Below are 18805 nucleotides of genomic sequence, written 5' to 3'. Positions count from 1 at the left end.
CTCAATAGTAATTACATACAGTAGCCCAGCTTTCCATGATTAGGTAATCTAATTTAGTTTATCCACTCACAATGATCAAGAATCTCAATTTCAGAATATTCCAAATTTACAAAAAGTTTATATGTGTTATTGGAAACATATTTAAGAGGTTAATAATGGTTATTTCAGCTATTTCAAGACACCTGAAAGCACTTCATATCACCAAGAACACTCAGAAGTAAAAGATTTTAATTTTTAACTCCAAATAATTATTGAAATTTTGAGAAAAGAAGCTTTCAGATTTGTTGTCAGGAAACTGATTACAGTTTGGGAAAAACATTACTAATGCTCAAGCAAAATCTGTCTTAGTAGAGCTGACTCATGAAGAACGGAATTTATACAATTGCTATATCAAATACATAATCAAGTTTCAATTAAAATTCAACTGACTAGAATCACTTAAGTGAAAATTTTTTTTTTTCCACATCAACACTAGCAAAACAAAAATGTTTTCTGTGGTGTTATGTAGCAAAGTATTTCAAAGCAGATATTTAGCCTTTTTTGGCACATAGATAATGTAATATCAGGGGAAAAAAAAACAGGAAAAAGCAGTGAAAAGAACAGATTCAGATGGGATCTCCAATGAGAAATCTCTTAGAAATGAGATATTCAGGGAGATAGCACTTTTGTCAGTGACTAGAGCATGACTGGTGTCTTGTTAGCATTAACAGCTTGACTCTATCATGTTGATACAGTCATCTGACTCAATGATGAAAAGCATTTGAGCTCTGCAGATTCCTTCTCAGGCTAAAGCCAGAGCTTCAAAATGAATAAATGGCTGAAATATTACTTCTCAGGAGTCAGGAATTCTGCTCATTTCTTTGAAGAATATTGTTTAACATCACTTTTGGGGAGCCACTTACCATGAAAGGTGTTCTGACTGAATCAAACTATCATACTGGGGAGTGTGCTTCCAGTTAAGGGGAAAGAATGGAGAAGTCAAGGTATTTTAGTGCATGAAGTTATCTGGAAGTGTGCAGTGCAAGACTTCACCTTATTTTATTCTGCCTACAGACAGTTAAGATTACAGCCAGCTAATGCAGAGAAACCTTTAATACTGCGAACTGTGGTTCCTGACACTACTCTTTTGCTAGAATAGTAAGTTAAGTAGAGTTATACTTAATAGAGTTAAGTAGTCCCTATACACTCTAACTTCAAGTAACTGGGTTAGAAAGAACAACACAAAAAACCACGCACAAAACAAACTGTGTGTTTAGATGGTACAAAACAAGACAACACATGGCCCTGAAAGTAACTTCCCTGACCTAGCAGAATTTGGAAGTTAGCACATACTCACTATGCAAAGAACTACCCAGAACACAGAAGAGCTTGTCAGGCAGACCACAACTGCAATTAAAATAATTCATTCCTTCTCAGCCCTCAAGCTGTCTTAACTGTAGCACCTATTTCCCAGTAGATTACAGGATGGAAAGCAGACAGCTTGGACCAGGTCCTGTAGCCTTCTGAACATGACACAGGTCTGGGGAAGTAGAAGAGAACGTGCCATTAAGGCACATGGACAGTCTGAAGAGTGTGGTAGAAAAAGGAGTGAAGACAGCAGTTCAGTCACAAGCTCTAATCTAAACACACCCTCCTACCCAAAGGAACCCCTTCCACCAATTTTACACTAAATAGCTAGCCAGATGTTCCTCAGCAGCTGTGAAAAACTGCAGTTGAGGTAAAAGTAAAGACCTTATTAATGCCTTCAGCAGCAGCAAGAACTGAAGCATGCCTTGGTTCTACAGCTCTTTTAATAGTCCCTTGCTAATTTTGAAATGACTAGTACTCCTGTATCTGTGCAGTTATCTTTGCAGTACCTCAGACACACAGATTCCTGCAGTCTAATGACTTTGTGCACTCCAGCTACACTGTAGTAACTCCTGAATACATTCAAAAGTCAGCCCTACAGAGAAATGGATGCAAACCATCCACAGACATTACTGCTGTGAACGAATACATAATCTTGCACCTGGCACCATCTAAACATTCATCAGTCAGCACCAGCATCTACAATGAAGGACTGTTCCTTAAGCCACTGGAACACTTTGGTGTTCTTAAGTCATTGTCCTAAAGCCATGCTGTGATACACCTTCTCCTTTTGGAGTACCACGATAGTGCACCTGCTAAACAGGGAGAACTACCCCCATAATGGTCCCTCTATGCTCTCTTGTTTAATGGGATATAGGTGGCCTGAAGTATTCTAAACAAGAATTGAAATATTAACCACTTTTAATATTCAGGACTGAATTCTTAGCCCAGGGAGCAAATTGTGTGTATATATCTCCTCAGTGAGAGAACGTAGAAGGTTATACTATGAATTAATTCTGCACTGATGGGTTAAAAACAACAACACAGATTTCTGCATCTGCTCAGACAGCAATACTGTTAGAAAACACAGTCAAGAATAGTGGCATTTTCAAAGCACAATTTTATCTATTTTTCAAAAACCAGATACCAACTAGCTCTCAATAAAATACAAGAGCCTTACCCTGAAGATCTAAAACCTCAAATAATGCTGTGACCTATCAGTTAAGGATTTCTTCTTTGTGCATAAAGCATATTAAGAGAAAAAACAAACTATTTCATATCACATTGTATCATAATACAAGGAAACTAAAGATGACCAAGTCAAATGCTATAGCATCTGCAACACAAACCAGCAAGGAAGAAATTATTTAAAAAACCCACCCATTTAGGAAACCTTCCTCATACCTCCTCTTCACAGCAGTCAAATGTATTTTTGGGACAAACTACCTGGAGGTTTCAGGCAAAATGAGACACTTGTATACTTACAGATGATTTTGTGAAAAGTTACAACTATGGTATTACAATATATTCTTTATACTTTTAAATGAGAAATAGAAGCTAAAGCTTTTGCAGAGATAGCTCTTCATTTACGGCTTTAATGCAGCCGATGTAATTTTAAACCCAGGCTCCAGATACTCACTCCCCTAGGCCAATCAGAGAAAACTCAAGCTCTTGCAGGTGCTGGTAATACCAAATACAACTCCAGGCATGAAAATAAGACAGTTTCTCATGGTAAGCATAGTAAGCTGCAGGAAAAAGTTGCCTGGTATGTTATTGATCTGCAAGCTCTTGGAGGATAAAAAGTTGCACAAATATCTGTTAGGAGCAAGTTAACTTACGCAACCCTTTCCTGGAGAAGTGTTCTGCACAATCTCTTGGATTCTCTTCCTATTCTACAGATTTATATAGAAACTTGAAATTCATCTAATTGTAATTAATAAGCACTTTACACACATACTTGACCCTCACTAAAACCATTTAGGAATTTCTCTCAAAACTGACAGCCTTTTAAAAATTCAGCATGTGTGTGAATTATTGACTCCTCCCTAATGTGACAGAATTTTCTGTTAATGCTTTCTTCACAAAAAAGTCAAATGGCATTTGTGATGAAACATGCAATTTCAGATGAAAATAACTGAATGAAACAGCATCTTAATATCTTAGCTCCTCTTAATGAAAGGAACTCAAAACTTGGGTTTTGTCAGATTCTTAGCTCTTTACTGGAATTGCAGAAAAATCCAAGAAACTTTAATCTGTCCAAAATCACAGCAAATCAAAGTTGAAAAAATGGTTCCTCTAACTGGATGATTAAAGGCTTATCAGGAGAGCTTCAGGAAGCAGGTATAGTTTTTTACTACTAGAAACAAATCATTAATTCCAGTTTTGCAATAGATTTTCTAATCAGACTTCTAAAAGAATAACATCTTATATCTCAACCTTAAGAATAAATCTTGTACCTCCTACTTTATATGAGGAAAACAGGATGAGACATGATCTCTTTCAGTCCCACACGTCTATATTATTAGGCTATGAGGTAATGACAGGTACAAGTATTCAGCAGATGTGTGGGCTCACAGGATAAGGCATCTCTTTTTTGATACCAAAGCATTTCAAACAAATTTAAACAAAGCCTATTCTTCCAAAATAAGAGATAATGTACTTTTTCCTTCATTAAACGTATGAAAAGTGTGCCAAACCCTGAACTCCTGCAGTAACAAAACTATTTTTTGCTACTCTTAAATGGATCCTCACAGCATTTTTTTCCTTCATGCACTGTCTATTCTGACCAGATGCAGAATCAGCAAAACAAATTCGTAGTGTCACCAACCTTTGTTGTCTGCAGCTATAAATCCAAGAATGTTTTCATGGCGTAGCATAACTGTCTGATAAATTTCTGCTTCTCGAAACCATGACCGTTCCTCTCTTGAAGAGAAGATCTTCACAGCAACTTCTTCTCCTCTCCACTTCCCCCGCCAGACTTCTCCAAAGCGACCCTTACCAATGCTTTCTTGAAGTACTATAGTTCTTGCGATTGTTCTTTGCACAAGTAAAGGTAAACCTAAAAAGAAGATTTTACATTTACCTTAAATATCACACTACAGAATTAGTACTTATCCCACACACTGAATACGAGATCCTATTTCTATTAGGGTATTTCTCTTAGAATGAACATACTCTCTAAGATTTTAACTGCTTGTTGAGGGCTGCTAGGAAGCACATAGGTAAGACTCTGCCTTCACCCTTAAAAGGTCAGCTAACAAGTACTCACGGAGATTATGCTACAAACTACTTCTATGGTTATCAAAAGCACAACACAAACTTTCTTTCAGTTAGGAATGCTGTCACTTGCTGAGACTTAAAGTTTTATTTAAATGCAAAAAAAAAAAGCAATGATGAGGCGGTCAGGATTAAACCCAGGTTTAGGGGTTTCTTTCGGGCTGCTTGTTAGTGATTAAAGTGAGTTTTTTTTGTTTATTTTTGGAAAAAGGATCTGCCCATACCTCTCCTGGCAAAGCAATTTAAGAGCACTTTTGCTACTGGTTAATTTACTTGGCTTATCACTAGGTAGTCCATTTCTAAGTTAGTTAAACAACACTTATCAGCAACACCAACTGGTGAAAATCCATACTCATGCCCAAGTGTGCCAAGCATCTTAATAATCCTCAGTCACTGTAAAATAGGAAAACATCATTGTAATGCAAGCTTCCCACTTTACAGGCCATTCTTGTGCATCCCACTGTAATTATAATTTAGAAATATGTTTACATTCATCAAGGTTTTATAGCTTTGGAACATTTACATGCTTTCAATATAGAGCACCTCTTCAGTACACTTCAGTAGTTTTATACAACAAGCAGCACTGGCATCTCTCAACCAGGCTGGTCTTTTTTTTATTTTAAATCTTTCCTGCTGTAACTGCAGGGCTTGTCATTGGATTCTACACTGACACCACACTGCAGGATGAAAACATCAGCCAGGTTATCTGCTTAAGATAAGCTCTTTTGGTACAGGATTATTTCACTTTAACCAAATCCTTGACAAAGTAATCTGTTATTCTATAATCACTGTTCCAATATCTGACAGAACACCTGCATTTCCTTATGTTATAAAAAATAAATCCAACTAATAGCTCAGATAATTAATTCTTGTCCACCTTTGGACAGTCTTTGCTAACAGCAGCACTAGAAGGACATCTAAACTGGTTGGCAGCATCACCATGCTTGTGTCTCAGCCTGAGAAGAGCAAATCAAACACTGCAGTGTTCAGAACAGCTCCTCAAAAATTTTACACCTACAGGAATTTTCTGCATGGTCTATGCTGACAACATACCTACATGAAGACAGGAAGGAAAAAAAAGTGTACACCATACCAGCAATTTAATCATTGTTTGTAATAATTTAATCAAGTGTTGTAATAATTTATATTGAGGAAGTTAAAACTTTTGCTGTAATAGTCCTCAGGTGAATTGTGCTGCATGCCCAAACTATATAAGCTCTTCTGAGAAGCCTAATCTTCATTCCTTATAAACAGACTTTTGAAATGCAGAAGAGGCCAGATGAAAACAACCACAGGATCAAACTAAACCCTCAAAATGTAAAATTTTACTTGATTGTCAGAGAAAGTTTCTTCCTTAGAATTTATGCATTACCGCAAAATCTATATGCATATGTCAAATACTAGCTGATTTTGTGTACCTGAAATGGGTGATAGGCCATACAGTTGTATCAGAAAACTGTTTGTATATTCCCACTTTCAGATGCACTACTCTCAACTTCCTCCACCTTTTATAGACATCTCTCCTTATTTAACATATATATCCAAGGATATCAGCTAAACATATACTAACCTCTAAACCTTCTAGACAGAATGCATTTCAATTTCACATTACAAACTCCCATTCAGCACATTAACATGTCACTGTAGGATAAAAACTCTACTGTGATCTATCCACTTACTCCTACATTTATTTTTACAATATTTACAAGATTCAACTTGCTTCTGTTTATCTGAAGCTAATCTTGCCTTTACTACTGCTTCTTCTAGAAGATTGGATTCCATATTTATCTTGCATTCATAGCAATTCTTTACAGACTTTCTGTTGTAACAGAGCAATTTCCTCATTTCGCTATAGAAGATACACAGCCCTGTATCACCAGGAACTTGAGCAACTGCTGTACTGTAAACCAGACTGCCTGAAAAACATCTCACAGGAGACAGCTACAGCCTCATCCTTTCACATACACATTGGGCATAACTGTACTCCAACCTCTTGGATACACCTTCTTTTAACTGTGCATGAAGAAAGATGATAGCCAGTTTGCCAATCAGGAGAACAAGAAAATTTGTGCCCATATTAAATTCAACAGCAGCTCAGTGTCTGACACCTTGTATTTAGGTCATCCTTGACACCATGGTCATCCAACTTATTCCTGAAACCTTCATTATCATTTTCTTATATCATAAAGTATAAATATCATAAAATCCTTCTGCAAGTCTAACAAAAAAAGAAAGTTCATTTTCTTTTCCATATATTAAGAGTATTCTGATTAGTGCGATGACTTTCTAATGCATAAGGAGTTTGTAACTAAATTGGATAATTCAGGAAAGTAAGTTCTGGAGCACTACAGGTAGCCAACAAAAGTAGGGGCTAGAATTTTGTTCTTGTTCATAAGTCTCTATACAGAAGACTATCTCTGATGACTAATAAAAAAAACCCAAAACATTCCATGAACTGTGAAAAATCTTATTCCCTTCAAGCTTGTATGAATTGCAAAATAGTTTTTTAAGGAGCTTTATATTCACTTCAACTGACTCAACTTTGCATTGATTTCTGTGACCCTTTAGATTACTAAATAGCGTAAGTTCCTGCTGGAAGTTGCCTACCAACACCATCCAAAGCTTCTCCTCGTTGTTGGCAATTCTTCCTACTCCTTTGTAATTAAGTGACTTTGTCATTTGTGAGTTAAGACAGTAACAGATGGGCGTCCCCATCTGTCTATTCAATATGTAGTTGATATTTAGAGATCTGCATCATGATCTGAAAATCATTCTCAGCTCCAAGAGGCTTTGAAATCCTTCTCTTAGAAGCTGTAGCTTTGCCAGAAGGGTCTATTTTAGATGTTTCATTAATTCCTTCCATGGAGTATCTCCTTATTTCAGGTCTGGTTCGTCATGGAACAACATGGCAACACTAATGTTAAGTCAAGACCGAATAATTAATAGCAGCTTTAGCATCATTACAGCAAATGAATCCTACTCCCTTTTGGTCTGAATAGGAAGGTCATTTTTAGACTTCTCATTATTTCTCTGTTTTATACACTTATAAGAGAATACTGAATTTACAAAATTGGTAGCATCTTTTTTATTTTACTATGAGCTTTTCTGGTCTCTCAGCATGAATTTAAGAGCAGAACATAGCTTTTGCATCACCAAACTAAACATTTTCTTAGCTGTGTCTCTTGGGTCTGGATTATTTTGCCCATTTTGTATATTTCCATTGTGTTTTGGCAACCTCTTGTCCCAACGTCATCCCTTTCAGACAGTTCAGCTTCTGACAGGGTTAAGCACTGTTTTAACTAGCAGCTCTGACTTTTCTCCCTTTGGAGACCCTTTTCTCTACCCCCAATATATTCCATAAAGGTACAGTCTTCTCAACTTTAAATGTGCTGAACACAAAGTCTGGCCTAAAATACACATTTACATGAGATTCAAATGCTGCAGGCATATTTCAGGACACACAAAAGTTATCAATTCAAGTGCTAGGGCACTGTGAATTTGTATAGGCATTGATTGACTGATTTTGAGTCAAAGTGACACAAGTCATTGCAAATACACACAATGCCAATGTTACAGAAAGTAAGAACCTGAAGCATCTCCTATTTCACTGTCATAATCAAAGTGAAGTAGAGAAAACTAAGTAAGACTAATACTGGTCTTACAAATAGCTCAACAACATGGAACTCACCACAGCTGAAGTTAAAAGATTCCTTTTAAGGAAACATTCAGCCTTGTTTTACAGCCTTTCAAGCATAAAAGCGAATTAGTGAAGAGGCTCCCTTAGGGATAAGTCAAATTCAACCACATTTTTTGGTTTTCCTCCTTGGATGCATCCACCAGTAGCCAATGTTCAAATACCATAGTAGGGCAGGTGCTCTGGGAGTCTAGACCAGCCTGAGTGCCCTGAATTCAGCTGTGAAAGCTTAGCAATTCCCTAGCATGCTCCTTTTACTTAAAGGGTAATTTGCAAATAGGCAAGGGAAGGGTCAGTAGTTTCTAGCCATGTGCTCCAGAGGAATAATCATAAGTTTCTTTCAACTTGGATTCTCCACTTTTCAAGAGCTTATTCTAATGGAGTACTTCCAGAGTTCTCAAACAAAAAGAGAGGTTTGGAATCACTACAGGTAAGAAGGCCAGAAGAAAAAACAGAGGATTATTCTTGATAATGAATGAAAAGACCAATTAACAACTAAGTTTGAATTTTAATTAGAAATTTTTTTCAGCCTTCCTTGGGAAAAGTCTAGATCTGCAGACAGTAAGTACAGAGTGTTACACTTCTAATAGTGTAACAGTTATATATCAAACCTTTCTGGATTCCATGATATGTGCATCTCTGACTCCTCTATGCTATCTATATCTGTGACTACAGCATATCCCTCCTAGAACAAACACAACTAGAGACCTAAGCCCAGCATTTGCATTTATCAAGCTCTAGCCCAATATATTGGAAGTTCTAGTAACCACTTTCATCATCTGACTGTTAGTAAATGAGAAAATGGATATGAACACAAATTACTAAAACTCTAGCTCTAACCAGAGAACAACTTACCCTTATCGGGATCAAATCTTATTGAACACACAACAGCTTTCTCAGCTGAAACATAACAACCTACACATCTAGTGCAAACTCACATTCTTTAGAAAAGACATAACTAAAATTAATGTTTGATCTAGATTTTAAACATGTTCAGCAAGTTACATTGATTTTACTGACAAAGCAATGGACTAGAAACAGTTTTACCAGTTACTGTCTTTGGAAAAGAAAAACGACCTAGATGCTTGGGTTTTGTTGTTTAAATTTTTTCCAGTTCTGGGGAAAAAAAAGATACAGCAGTTGAGAATCAAACACCAGTCTTTCTTTGTAGAAAGCGTTCTGAAAGGGCATGGATGTTTCAACACATATGTTTGCAAGTAGTAGGAAATATTTTCAATATTAAATTATTTAAATTTTATATAGTAGGAGGTTGGTAAAAGGTTGCAGTACACAATTTGATGTCTCCCCCCCTAACATAGACCAAAGATCAATTCATTTATGCAATGATTTACCTGGCACATCATCCCCTAACAACACCTATTAAACTACATTTCTATGACACAGACCACAATAATCCTATATGCAATTAATGGTCAGAGTTACAATAGCTGAAACTCTATGCAGTGAACAGACTAATGCCTCATCTTTCCAGAGCAACACCTCTTCAAGTCAGAATTAAAACAAAAAACCACAAAATCAAGGGACAGACATTCATCAGACATGGTCTGCATATTGCATCCATTCTATATACAGAAATGCTATTTGCAATTGAAAAATATCTTCTGTAAGGAAAAAACTGGTAAAATATTAACTCAGAATATTCTTCATACACCAACAGCTACAATTATTTTTTCAATTTAAAGCTAAAGAACACCCTTTACAAAATTATCTAAAAACCACACAAGATGGTTGTTTAGATAGGCTGAACAGAACAAAAAAGGTACATGACAGCCCTACAGAACACAAAATGTTTACAATAGATGACTGCGATATTCCCTGAATTATATAATTTATATAAATCAGGCTGCTTTGAGAATGATAAGGAAGGGCAGCAACAATTCAGTGATTCTTTTTCTTCACTTATTTCTATACATTCAATCTCCACTGATGTTAACTGAATGTACATGGAAGTTGCTTTTCTAGTATTTTCTCCTGTTAATTAGAAGTTTAAGTAGATTTGACAATATTAAAAAAAAATAGATGTCTTACAAGGCTCTTAAGCACAGAGTAATTACTACTAGAAATGTCACATTACCTGACCCAGAACCTGAAGTTGTCATATCATAAATTAAATCCTTTAAAGTGGTTCCTTCTGATATAAAGGGACGATCCAGTGAAGGGTCTTCTTCACTTGGCACACGATGATGAATTACAGTACGATTATGACAAAGGTATAGAATCAACATCAGTGAAATGCAGACAAAACAGACAGGTCCAGCAATGACAGCAGCCAGTTCCACAGGTCCTAGGTTAGAAGCTGTTTTTTCTGGAGTAGGGCCTGAAAGTTAAAGAAAATTATAAAACCATTAATTTCCTTTTATTATACTAAACTTATAGTATCCCACAGTGATACTCAAATTATTTTAATGCGTTTGTTAAAGCTTTTGCACAGTAACTTTTTTCAAAATCAAAGTAAGTACTAAAAAGGACAAATGCAGCGTGTTTATTTACACTTTTCATTTAAGTCTTCAAAACTGTCCCTAACATCCCTATCCAAAAGATAAGAAATCTTGTCCAAATATCATGAAATTGTCTTTACAGAATCTAAGGTGTACTTTAGGCCTTCAAATTTACCTACACTTCCACTCTTACAGAACTTTGTTTGAAAAAATGAAAAAAAAAAAAATCAAAAACAAAAGAGCAAAAATCCCAACCCCCTTACCTGGTGTTGGAATTGGAAGTTCTACTTTATTGCAGAGAGGTGTGTTACAGCAATGAGACACAGTATGGACTCCATCTCTGGTGGAGGGGGAACAAACAAATGGTCTGTCTCGGGGAATCAGATCAATTTCTGCTATACACATACTGTTGCGCATTATTTTGTCTGCAGTTCGTGTTACCGAGGCGAAACATACTCCATCTGTCATACACGTAAAGTTGTCTTTTGTACATAGCTGGCAGTAACACTCTAATTCTGTATTGAGAAAAAAACATTAATGTTAGTATTCATGTTCTGAGCTGAGAAGCAATTTGAATGACTAAAGAAATACAAATTCAGAATGCTAGGAGGCTGTTTTAGTTACATAAACACAGAACAGCAACACTAAAAAAAAAAACAACAATGCTACTAGGCCTTTCAGTGGGACAATAAAATTGGGAGATGAGCAGAAGAAAGTAAAATTTAGATCTGAAGTCATGTCTGTCTACACAATAATATATTAAAAGACAAAGGCTAAAATCCCAGCTGTTCCTACAGGTAAAGAAGCACCACTACAGTTCCTCCTACAAAAGTTCTAGACTTTCAAAAGAACACTGCATGCAAGACTGCTATTTTCAAACCAAATACAAATGATGCCTTTTTTTTTTTGACAATAACCACAGGTACAGCTTGAGTAAGTGACAAATCAGATGCTGCTGGTTACCCAAGATTAGTATGTTATGCATTACTTGATAGTTTCCATTTTGTGCCAAAAGGGCAAATACCAGCTTAATCCTCATTAAAAACCAAACCCTGCATGATCCTTTCACAGAAGCAGAATGTGGTTTAGACTTGTTATTTATGAAGCCACACAAAAACACTCTCTTACATTACTCAAGGTGGTGATTTACTAAAGCTATCAACTGCAATAGTAAAGGAGAGAGCATGGGGAAGGAAGCAGGAATGACAGGCTAATCACTCTATGATGATCAGGTTTCATTCTTCACATTGCAGAAGTTCTTGGAGAAGGAAGACTACAACTTCTAATTTCTTTCTGCACTCCTTCCTGCACCAAAGTTATGCAGAAAACTGTGCAGGAGCAACAATATCAACACACCTTGATCCACCTGTTCAACTGTGAAGAGCAAAAGCTGGCCTAGAACTTGTGTACATGCACACAGAAAAATTAAAATACAGAACTTACACAAATTTAAAATCTTCAACATTTATGATCAAAAAGCAAAAAATGTCCTGAGCCATAAAAATAGTCTCTTTCAAGGCTACATACAAAAGCTCACCAAAAGGATGAGGATTAACAGGTGGTAATCAAAAGGTCCCCCAAATATGAAATCTGGTGTTTCACGTAAGTTCAAAAGTTTAATACAACGACATGGATTGCCTTAGATTTTACACCCCTCTCTGTCACTGGTTATCATGGATTTAAATAAATGGCAATCTGATCTCAAATACATATGTATGTAATCTCAAAGTTTGAATCCTGAGAAACATCCTCTTAAAACAGCCCCTTCCCCCAAGATTTTGAATCAAAGCATATTGCTGCCAATCATCTTCTACTGCTACTGAAGAGATCTGATCAAATTCTTAGGACCCAGTATAGAAAGATAACCTTGTTTCAGAGAGATTCACCAGCACACAGACCAGTCAGAAAAAGGGGAGGAAGAAAACCCTATAAATGAGATTTGAATTTTTTATTTTTTTTTAATGAAGATTACTGAAGAAAATAATTAGAAGGTAGATGAAATGAGAACTGGCATTCAGGAAGGTAAAGCTTAACAGCATCACTTTTTGCACACCTTTCCCTGCCTCATCAGGGAAGTAAGGCAAGTCTTATTATTCAGAGTTTAACTACAAGAAAATGTAACATTTATTTTCATGTTGCTGTCCCTTTGGTAATTCATGCTTGAACAAATATTTTTCAATATACACAAACCATTAAAAGTTTCCAAAAATATTTACACACACTATTTCAACTTTTAAAGTGAGCACACCTTTATCTCACCTGCTTAATCTGTAACTTTTTTCTACTAGACAGTAATTGTGGCTTATCACAACTGCACATGCATCTGAATGCCTACAAGAGACAGATACTGAGTGAGATATATTTACATTGAGTCACTGTGCAGAGGCCAAGTTACTTGAGGTGAAAAATTACATTTGGGTTGCTCTTGTTACACTTATTCATCTTCCTCGTCTTGTGAGGCTGTAGAGACACACTGTTCCAACCATGACTAAATAAAGCATTTTGTGTCCTATCTTCCTCATTCACTTTGTTCCCACCTCTCTTTTGCTACAGAATTCCCACTTAGTGCAATTTGATAAAATTTACACTTTTGTTCTGATTGGATGCCACTATCTTCTCGTCTCCTGACGAGACACAATTCACTGTCACACACATCGGAATGATTTCCTCGGCATAAATAAATCACTACTCCCTTCTGAAGCTACTCTCCCCCTCCCATAAGAAGGGAAAACAATGCCTAATCAGCTGAATAGCAAAGCTTCTAGCAATACAGGTTTTTGCTGCTCTCTAGTGGACACACTCTTAAAAAAAACCCAACAACTCATTAAAAATGCTTCAGCCCCCTTCCTACTCTGGCAACTTAACAGTTCTTCATGCCTTCCAACTCGAGCAAGTAACGGTAGAATTTCCACGTTTTAGTAAAAGGTAGAGTAATTCAGCATCTTCAGCAACAATCCATACCAGAAGGCAGAAATAAGGAATTGGAATATCCTTGCCTATGTCTCAATTCTCCAGTTATCTGTGTGCAAAGAACATAAACTACAACTACACAAACACATCATAAATGAGATTTAACATCAGCATGAGGTGTCAATGACCAACTATAGTTAAATCACTTAATTCCTATAAGGAAGTGTTTTCACTTATAGCTGATATAAAAGAAAAACAAAATCCCATACTGTTGTCCTCTTGGAGATAGAATTTTTTGCTTTTCATCCAAGTAGTCTCTGTTATTCCCAAAGAGATGTTACAGTAATTTTAAAAACTCAGACAGAAGCCAGTCAGATTTCCATGCTCACTTTAATGAATACATACATTTCTAGTACTGAATGACAACAGAAACGGATGAGAAACTGACAACTCTGATGTAAGCTGATCTTCCAGAGCCAGTAATCTCTCAGGTAAAAAACATTTCAATGCATTTGGTAAACACTGTTTAAATCTACTACCACAAAAAACACTTTCAAAACTACTGAAGAAGAGTAAAAAAGTTTTCAATCATGTCTGTCCTTGGCAGAGAACTATATTTTTTTAAATTATTGTAAGAGTTTTTGGATGGAACAACTAGCATGAAACTCCACTACCAACTAGTGAAAGTTCATGTTTGTTTAAATGATACAAGGTTGGGGAAATGACAGTACAAACAGCTAGACGAATGCACTGGAAGTCATACAGACAATCAGGGACATAGCCAAGAGCAGAAACTGGGTCAACACAGCAATGTAGTTCCTTGTGCATTGCATTTTGTCACTGCACCATTACCACTCTACATAGTAATTTCTGCTTTTTGAGACTGACTATCTTATAAAATAATAAACAGTGAGACAATGCTGTTGTGAAAGTGGGGGTGTGTGCATTATGACATTATCATGTCATACAAGTTATCAACAGCATATTTCTCGTATCTCATACCACAAGATTAACATCTTGTGTTGAATACCATTACTTGTGTAGTTGCTCAGACTCTGAGTTTGACAGTTTTGCCTTTCATTTACCAAGTCTCTCTTGCATGAATGTTGCAGTCTGGAAAGCCCCCAGTGAGGGTAAAGCAAGCTGGCTGCATAAATGAAACCCTGAAATTATGCAGCTTGACAAGACTTAAAATCAGCTGGCTCCCAGGAGTTCAGATATTAACACTATATACAAAATGTGAACAGAGAATTAAGTACACTCTAACCACAAAACTTTTACAAATTTGTACCAAAACCAGACTGTTACCTACTGAAACAGTCTTTTTTGTATCTGTTGTCTTTCTGAAGAAAGAAAATTGCAGAAAGACTTTTTTTTAGTTACATAAAACACTATGAATAACTACATAACATGTGTTTACATCCTGCCTCACTACTTCCACCAGACAGTTTAGTGCAGAACACCACCTTCGGCCAAAGAATTTTAGTTGGAAATTGTAAGTTGAAACATCGGCTTACAAAGAAAGGATGCTAACAAGGAGCAGTACCAAAGTTAAAATTTGTGGGGTGCTCTAAAAAACCGCAAACTCACATCTTACTGCAAGCAATTAACAATTTTACATTGTTAATACTTCAATAATATATGTCTTAGCTTTACAAATTAAAGAAAGACAAACAGCTGCAGTACCCAAAAGCAACATTTTGCTGAAAAAACCACTTCTCTTGTGGTATTATAAATGTTCCTACATGGAAAATACAAATTTTGAAGTAAAAATTTCACTAGAAAGTAGAACTTCACCAGAAGAGCAATCACAATTCTTGGTTCCAAAAGATGCAGAGGTTCAAGGGATAAAGGAGCAAGGCTATGATGCGCAAGAGACAAAACCAGATTTTTAGGGATATGAGCAAGAGGGCTGTAATGCTCACTGATAGTTCTTTCCCTGTTCAATAAAACTTGTCAAAGGAAAAAAACCCATAATACATAACAGTGCCAATGTCAGCTTCTGTAATTCAGACAATCCCATCAAACAATACACCTGACTCATCTGTGAACTCTTTTAGCTCAAGATACAAAAAGGTTTAGGTCTTAAAATATTGGGACATAGGTACCGTTTTTAAAACCTCAATAGTTCATGACCTTCACTAACACATTCTTCTCACAAAGGCACTAATTAATTTTCACTGTTGTAAAGTAACAGCACTGGGTATCAAGTCTTCAGGAAAACTTGCACATAGATTTCAGCCATGTTTGTTAAGCAAAACTTCCTTCCTGCAAACAGCAGGTCTTGTCAAACAAAGTGCACTCAAGAAAACAGACGAACTATTTGTGTAAAATCCCAACTTCGAAAAAGTGATATTATATTCCCTGCAATGTAGGTGCCAAATGGCACTTTTAGTTTTCTTGCCCTCTATCCAAAACACTACCCAAAGATATGTTCATGCCTCTTAGAACATTATACAGTAACCATTTGTTTCTTGTTTGGTAGAAGAATATTCTTTAAAAAAAAAAAAAAAAAAAAAAAAAAAAAAAAAAACAAAACCCCAAACTAACTGAAGAAAGCTAAAATTAAAAGCCCAGATAATAATTTTGCAAGCATTATGAAAACAGAAAGATCATTACTAGTACTTTTAAATTTATTCCACCATATCAGATTGGTATCTTTATTTGCAGTTAGAAGCAACTGTCTGAATACAAGAGTTTCCAAGTGGTGACTTCCCCAAACTTCAGAAGACTAAAGACTATGGCCTACACAGTGAAAACCACAAAGCTTATTTTCAGACTCTGTCTTAAAAATTAACTGTTCAGCTAGCTGCTGGGATTCATTACATGCCTGACCCCCGTATAAACCATGTCGCAAGACAACTCATCCACACAGTAACATCAGCACATTGCAGAACAGCCTTAGCAGAGGCAATCAGAAAATGCCCAACTTCTGTCAACCCACAATAAGAGGTACTAGTAGCCAAATCATACCTTGAATTATTTTATCAACTTAGACTACAATGTTCAGGCAAATTAACTGCCTTACCCATACCAGGGCCTCTGGATGAGTTATGGATCAGGAACCCTGGATTTCTCCTGATTCCATTGAACATAGAAGATTTCTCTTTTTTTAAACAAAAGATAGTAGGCCACCACTTCCACCCATAAGGTTTCGTGTGGAAGTCTGTTGCCTTTTTTTTCACACAAGTCTTTTAGACCTTAATTTCATGCCCCAGATTAAGGGACAACTGTTGATTGATGGGAGGCACTAAAAGGGAAAAAGTTCAAAGCTCAAATTGAGCTAAAATTTCCTTCAATATCTAAACTGAGTGCGTTACGTAAGAAAGCTTTAAATTATTAAAGCCTGCCATACCTTTTCAAGAATACAAGAAACTGATTTCACTGTTTCCACATCAGAGATTCTGCATTGCCTTCAGTAAGAATATGGGTGATTAACACTACATGTTAGTATAGCAAGTGATGCTTTAAGTAACTTTTTTTTCTAGCATGAGTACTATTTTAGACTGAATTATGTACAGCATGGTGTAGATCCAGACTGAGGGATGTCTCAAAGCTGTAACTGAAAAAGTTGTGGTGCTTCTCCACTTCCTCTTTAAAACCCAAAGCAATACACAATCCATGAGGCCATATGTCCCAAACTGCTAACCATGGAACAACCTGAACATTTAAAAAAACCAAAACGAAGAAAGAAAACTACCCAAATCTTGTATTTATGAATGCTGTTAAGCACTCCAATGTTTCATGCATTAGCTCTGCAACAGCACAGCTCTGATACCAAATCTCTCTCACAAAAAAAACACAGGTACAGGAGACGGGAGGAACACAACGGTTTCACTGTACAATATTCACCCTAACATATAATTTCCACACGGCTCGATCCTCACCGAACACACAGGCGAGGGCGTGCTGGACCAAAGTTCACCTGTCCCCCCACCACCGCGACAGCAGCACACGGTGCTGCGGCGTGCAGCACAGCCGGGGCAGCCCCTTGTCACCTCCGCGACGGGGGACATTCAACACGTCTCTGCACCGGCCGCTCCTCCCGGGCACTGCTGCGAGCGCCCTGAGGCGGCCCGGGGGCTGCCGCTCCTGCCGCTGCCGGCGCACCTCGCCCAGGAGCCGGGGGGCTCTCAGGGGCTGGCGGACAGACAGACGGGAGAGCTCCGCCAGCTCCAGGTACCTGAGTTGCCTTCGCGGGCCATGGCCACACGCACCCAGCCGGGCAGACATCGGGACACAAAGTTAGCCAGGGCAGACATCGCCCGAAGCGCTGCTCAGCGGGGGCGAGGAAGCAACGGCGGGGGCCGAAGGGAGCCCTCCCCGCCGCCCCTCGCGAGGAGCCGCCGCCGCTCCCGGCCAACAAAGGGCCGAGCGGTCCCCGCCGGGCTCGGACACCGGGGGTGGGGGGAGGTGACTCCGCCCCAGCCGGCCCCTCCGCCATGTTGTTGAAAGGAACCGGCGGGGACCCCCCCCCCCCCCCCCCCCCCCTCCCCCCCCCCCCCCCCCGCCGCTCTCCTCACGCACCCCCACCCCGGGCGCCACCGCCGCGCCCGCTGCCTCCCTCCGCTCCCGCACCCCCCCCGCGCACTCACCGCCCGCCGCAGGGCAGAGCAGCGCGGCCACAGCCAGGCACAGCAGGGCCCAGGGACGCCGCCGCGGCCGCCGAGCGGCCACCGCCATGTCCCAGCCGCGACTCCCCGGAGTCAGGATCCGCCTCGCGACGCGCGTCCGCTCCACCCGCCCAGGGACCGGCGCGGCGCTCGCACTGCGTGCACCCTCCCGGCCCGCTCCGGCCGCGAATGCCACCGACGCGGCAGCGGCGGCGCCGCCTGATTGGTCGCCGCGCCCCGGCCCCGCCTCCCGGCGGCAGCGGGCAGCCCCGACAACAACAGGCGGCGGGAGCGGGGCGCGACCCGAGCGGCCGCGGGGCGGGGCGTCGGCGCCCCCTCCCGGCAGGGCAGGGCAGGGCAGGGCAGGCCTGGGCCGGGGGCGGACCCTCGGCCTCCCCTCGGCGCAGATCCCGAAGGGACTCGCGTGCTGGGTTTGGAGGTTCCCTGCCCCTGGGCGTTCTGAGAGCGCTCGGGCGAGCGGCTGAGGCGCTGGCAGCACTGCTTTG

At 39.0% G+C, this 18805-nt stretch overlaps 1 protein-coding gene across 2 annotated transcripts in view; it reads right to left on the bottom strand.

Moving 5' to 3' along the window:
• Positions 1 to 18481, bottom strand: part of TGFBR1 (transforming growth factor beta receptor 1) — a 34625-nt gene extending 16144 nt beyond the window's left edge. For both annotated transcript variants that reach the window (XM_041459511.1, XM_041459512.1), the window contains exons 1-4: positions 18282 to 18481; positions 11040 to 11291; positions 10413 to 10655; positions 4175 to 4405 (exon numbers count right to left, since the gene is read on the bottom strand). In XM_041459511.1, the coding sequence (XP_041315445.1) occupies positions 4175 to 4405; positions 10413 to 10655; positions 11040 to 11291; positions 18282 to 18369 (814 nt within the window). In that variant the 5' untranslated portion in view covers positions 18370 to 18481. The remainder of the gene's footprint in view (positions 1 to 4174; positions 4406 to 10412; positions 10656 to 11039; positions 11292 to 18281) is intronic.
• Positions 18482 to 18805: the final 324 nt, after the last annotated feature.

The sequence above is a fragment of the Pyrgilauda ruficollis genome, unplaced genomic scaffold, assembly GCF_017590135.1.
Source record: "Pyrgilauda ruficollis isolate IOZ18807 unplaced genomic scaffold, ASM1759013v1 scaffold137, whole genome shotgun sequence".
Lineage (NCBI taxonomy): Eukaryota > Metazoa > Chordata > Aves > Passeriformes > Passeridae > Pyrgilauda > Pyrgilauda ruficollis.
This window is presented reverse-complemented; position numbering and strand designations above follow the sequence as displayed.